Source organism: Octopus bimaculoides, chromosome 10 (assembly GCF_001194135.2).
Source record: "Octopus bimaculoides isolate UCB-OBI-ISO-001 chromosome 10, ASM119413v2, whole genome shotgun sequence".
NCBI classification, from domain to species: domain Eukaryota; kingdom Metazoa; phylum Mollusca; class Cephalopoda; order Octopoda; family Octopodidae; genus Octopus; species Octopus bimaculoides.
In genome coordinates, this window is record NC_068990.1 from 31011375 (window position 1) to 31016498 (window position 5124).

The window sequence follows — 5124 nt, forward strand, 5'->3', positions numbered from 1 at the left end:
GAAAAGTACCAGTGAAACACTGGGTCGATGTAATCGCTTAGTCCCCTCCCACAAAATTTCAGACCTTGTGCCTTCAGTAGAAAAGATTATTATTATTATTATTGTTTGATTCAGGCTCGGTCTTATACCTGGTAGGACTTATGTGGGCAGCGAGTAACTACCTGTAACCTTCGGTATCCACTAGTTTTCAACAGTCTTTCAAGTGCTTAGAAGAATAATTTTCAGGAATATCAAAAATATTTTTAATGACATACTGTTGTAATATTTATATATACGCACATATATACTTTTTTCAGACTGCAAGAATGGGACTTTTATCGAGATGGAATTCCAGCTAATGATTTTGCAAACCGAAAAGTAAGTAATTTTTTGTTGCTTATTATTTTTGTTTAACCCCAGGTGTCGTCCGTAAATAATAATAAAAAAATGTAATTTTCTATGAGAAATAACTCGACTTTTAGATCGACAATTCTCCTAGTCTCTACCTATCACCATCAATCTGTTTGTATTTACCATGCTCTTTGATCCTCACTCTTACTCGTATATGTATTAATTCTCACACATGGCCTTCATTTTGTTTAAAACCTGGTCTTCTATTGCTTACTTTTATTTTATGATGCACAGCTTATCACACACAAAATGCTTAGCTTCCAAATCCTGTTTTCCGATTGGATTAAAATAATGAAACTTTCAACCTCTGTAACATTTTCTTAGATATTTCTGGAATAAACGAATCACCCTAAGGAAGGACTATGTTGAAAAATAAACCTCATTTGGTAACATTCCACGAGAGTACCTTGATCACTCTATGAACCTTTCAGTAGACCTTAGTATTTTCGTACATATGATATAAACACATACACATATGTTTCTGGGTTGTAATAAATAAGTTATGTATTACATACACATCTATCCTGGAGTACATAAAACGTTATTCCATACACTCAACGCTTGCAAACTAAATATACAAATTCATATTCATAAAGGATTTCTTTCTACATGAAAGTAAGACGCAGTCAGTCTCTTAGGCAACTTGGCATGAGGTTTCATTATTAATAAACAATTCCTCAGTAAGCTTAATGAAGCATAAAAAGAAAGCAGGTTTGTCTGACGCATTTTATCTATGTGGATATCACTCTTTGCTCTCATATTTCAGGTTGACGATCCGAAACTTTTGCCCAAATACTATTTCAGAGATGATTCGCTTTTATTGTACGAATGTATATACAAGTACGTGTCCAGCTATATAGATATCTACTATGGTAATTATATTCGTTTATTTATTCCATATCCGATTTCGTCCCTCACATTAATGTGATCTGATAGAAAACTACCGAGCCAAGAGATGAGAAACTAATGGAAATCTTAGGCAAGAGGATTCCACTGAAGATCTGCATACCAGACGCGGTCCAAAGATTTGCTAACGTCTATGACGAAAACATTGCTTTCACCAAATTTTTCTAAGGTGACAAGCCAACGGAAGCCTAAATAATTTCACCTCGAAGTTTTCTAAATCTTTTTAAAATTCCTCTACTCTGTCTCCGAACATCTCAGGATGTGAACGTGTTCTACAATCACAAATTTTAAGTGATGTGGAGCTGAGCGTAAATGTTATAAAATACATACAACTACAACCAACCGTGTTGAGCGCTTCTTTCTTTCATCCGTCCATTAATATTTCTTGTCCCCGGTTCGATTCGGGTACGTGATGTTGATAAACTACAGAAATGGCGAAATATCAGTATCCATCGCTCCCGAATGCGACCGGGGGACGAGTTATTTCACCTGTCTATGACTTTCAGATGTTTTCACTCTCAGTGTTAAAAGGGAGTCGTCCCCACAGCGCTAAGTCAGAGCATACAGGTGAACAAGCAAAACACATCCATTGAGTATGTGCGGTCGATAATGTTCACAACACTAGCGCTGCTTTTAATTCATTATTCTGTGTGTGTGTGAGAGAGAGAGAGAGGGAGAGAGAGAGAGAGAGAGAGAGATAGAGAGAGAGAGAGAGAGAGAGAGAGCGAGAGCATGTACCAAATTATGTGGAAAGAATCGGGAATTGACTGACAAATTTTTGTAGGAGGTCAACTGCCTCATACACCTAAGGAGCTGAGAGGAATGTGTCTGTTCTCTCCTGCAACTAATAATCATATTCTCCATATATTTATAATTTCAGGAAATGATGAAGCTGTTGATACGGACGAGGAGTTACAGGATTGGATAGAAAATGTATCCGTACCAACCAAAGGTGGATTGAAGGTATTTCGTGTTCATAATTCTATACAAAGTAAAATCTAGTTGCTGCTGCTGCTGCTGCTGCTGTTGTTGTTGTTGTTGATGTCAATATTGCTGCATGACGTTGCTTAGTCCTATAATGGCTCTTTAGTTTCTTTTTTTGTTTTTGTTTTTTGTTTTTCTTTTTACAATGGATTGTAAAATAATTAGAATAACAGAAAATATACCTTGGTGTTTTTTATTTTTTTATTTTTGGCCCTTAATGATCTGAATTCAAATCCCATGGAGGCCACCTTAAGTTTTAATTATCTTAGAAGTGGATTACACAATATAGTCGTCAACTACTTGTTGTTGGTGTTGATGCGAATTAGAATCTCTATAAAACATTTTGGATATGAATCAAATTATAAAGAAGAATAAGACAAAATTGATGGAGAGATTCATTAAGATTGAAGCGTAAGTGAGCGATTAGAAGGAGATTTGACTCCTGTTTCTGGTTAGTCAAGCAACCACCTAGAATATAAGAGAAATGTTTTATTCAAGTTACATTTCACATCCACTTTCACTTTCTTCTTTTCTGGTAACGTTTTTCCGATTTTTGGTCATTTAAATTTTTAACTGGACAGTATTCATATTAAAGAAAAGATGCAATAAAAGGAATCTATCTATTGATCTATCTGTCTGTCTGTCAGTCCCTCCTTCTATCTACCTGTCGTTAGCTAGCGGCATGCCTAAATACCTACTTGACTATCTATCTACAGACCTACCTATCAACTTCTCTTTCACTCTCTATATATGTGCGTATGCGTTGCGTTGAGTGTGTTTATTGAAAAGGTTAAGAGGTTTCACATGAGTGATTTTATATTAAAATCAAAAATAAAGAAAATATTTACATTTTCATTAAAATATCTTGTCGGTTTCAATTGTTCTAAAGTAAAAGGAAAATAAATTGAATTAATTCTTTTAAAGGGAGAAAGTAACAAGAAGACATACTTTCACAATTGGCAATAATGTGGCTAAGCAGGTCTTGTGCTTAGAGTAGAAAAGTAAAGAAAAAAATGTGGCTAAGGTCTTCAATTTTTTTGTTTTGTGCATTTTAAAAAATATCACACAATGCTTTACAAAATCTATACAATTAATGAATATCTTCAAGAACTTGTTATTCAGAATTTAGTTAAATTTCATAATTGTGTATGATTAATAAAACAAATTTTCTATTTCTTGAAAATTTACAACTTAAAAAGAAAATCTAAGCGAAACAGATCAGAATTCTTTTTTTATCCGAAGTTTACTCTGAAGTGAAAAAGATTGAGAAACACTGCAGCAATGTGTGATTTGAATAGATTAGGCTGTTAACTTTAGCAGATCGAACGATTATGTAGACTTTTCCTAATATCATTAAATAGTTAAATACAGTTGAATATAAAATATCTTCTATTATCTGTTAAAGGGTTTACCAATGAAAAATGGTAAGGGTCACGTGTCTTCAAAGGAGGACTTGAAATGGATTGTGTCCGTAATCATCTTCATCCGCAGTGCGTCACACGCTGCTGTCAATTTCCTACAATATGAAGAATATGGTTTCCCTCCAAACTATCCATCAATGCTGAGGACGCCGCTGTTAAAAGACAAAGTAAGTTTCTCTCTCTCTCTCTCTTTTTTTTGATAACATTTTGTGTTAATATGTGATAATAAATGATAAAAAAATATGTAATAATATATGATAATGTGTGATAATGAGTAATAATGTGTTAATCTATGACAATGTACAATAATATGTGATATTAGGAGAATATCTCTTAATATGCGATAACATGTGATAATGTGGTATGATAAGGTAGGAAAGATGGGGAAACGAACGACAGGACCATGGGTTTGGGTGAGCATAGTATGGATTCAAATGGAGGTGATGAAGGGCGGAGCAAAGACTGCGGGAGTAGTAGTAGTAGTAGTAGTAGTAGCAGCAGCAGCAGCAACATAATATATTGAGAAAGTAAGAGTCTGAGAAGTGTTGGTTTGTGATGTCTCCTCCATTAGGTGAATGGTTTTATTCTGGATGCAGTCCAAAGTTAAATGTCCGCGTCTACACTGGGAGGTGTCTAGACGACCTTAATAGCTGAGCATACGTGAGCGCGGGCGCGCACACACACTCAGAAATATACACATGAACACAGACATATCGTAATCCTGTTTAAATTGTTGTTGTCTCATTCCTTTCCCTTCTTTCTTCTGTTCTCTCTCTCTCTCTCTTCTCTGTCACCGTTTCCTTCTCTTTGCACACTATCACCTGTTCCCAGCATGCATCTCTTCCTTATTCTTTGTCCAGTCTGCCTCTCCCAGAGAAACTGTCACTTTCTGTACCGCATTACTATATCTCCTTTGTTCAAGACTGCTGTTCATATGAATTACTTTAGCATTCTTGTCCTATCGTTGCTCATGTGTTCTGTTATCTTGCAGTATTATATATATTGTAAAAGACTAATGTTTTGTTTTCACTGTTCCAGTCGCTAAGACACAATATGGATCTTTGGGGTTTGACGGGCAACATTTTTTTTGTAGTGTTTTTGGTACCGAAACACTTTCAAACTTCGAATATTTGTATATTTTGTGGTATAGAACAGATAAAAAATTTTGTATTCGAAGTTATTTTATGTAAAAAATTGTCGTATTTCGGTAATTTCAACCAATCACTGACGTCTATTGAGGTGAAAACAATTAATGCCGTAACGGTGTCATGGAATCTTTTCCCTTGAATAAAATTAGTCCCGTTGTTTGTCAACAACTACCCGTGTTACTACTCTTATTTATGACATCGTTCGTGCGTTTGTACTAGTTTTAGCTTTAGGGTTTTAGGGTTAGGGTTCGGGTTTTAGAGTTAGGGTTAGTTTT

General features: G+C 35.1%; 1 protein-coding gene across 1 annotated transcript in view; it reads left to right on the forward strand.

Annotated features, from left to right (window-relative positions):
- Positions 1-5124, forward strand: part of LOC106875886 (allene oxide synthase-lipoxygenase protein) — a 43796-nt gene that overhangs the window by 32199 nt on the left and 6473 nt on the right. The window contains exons 7-10 of the mRNA XM_052971105.1: positions 297-357; positions 1157-1262; positions 2177-2259; positions 3686-3868. Coding sequence (XP_052827065.1) covers positions 297-357; positions 1157-1262; positions 2177-2259; positions 3686-3868 — 433 coding nt within the window. The remainder of the gene's footprint in view (positions 1-296; positions 358-1156; positions 1263-2176; positions 2260-3685; positions 3869-5124) is intronic.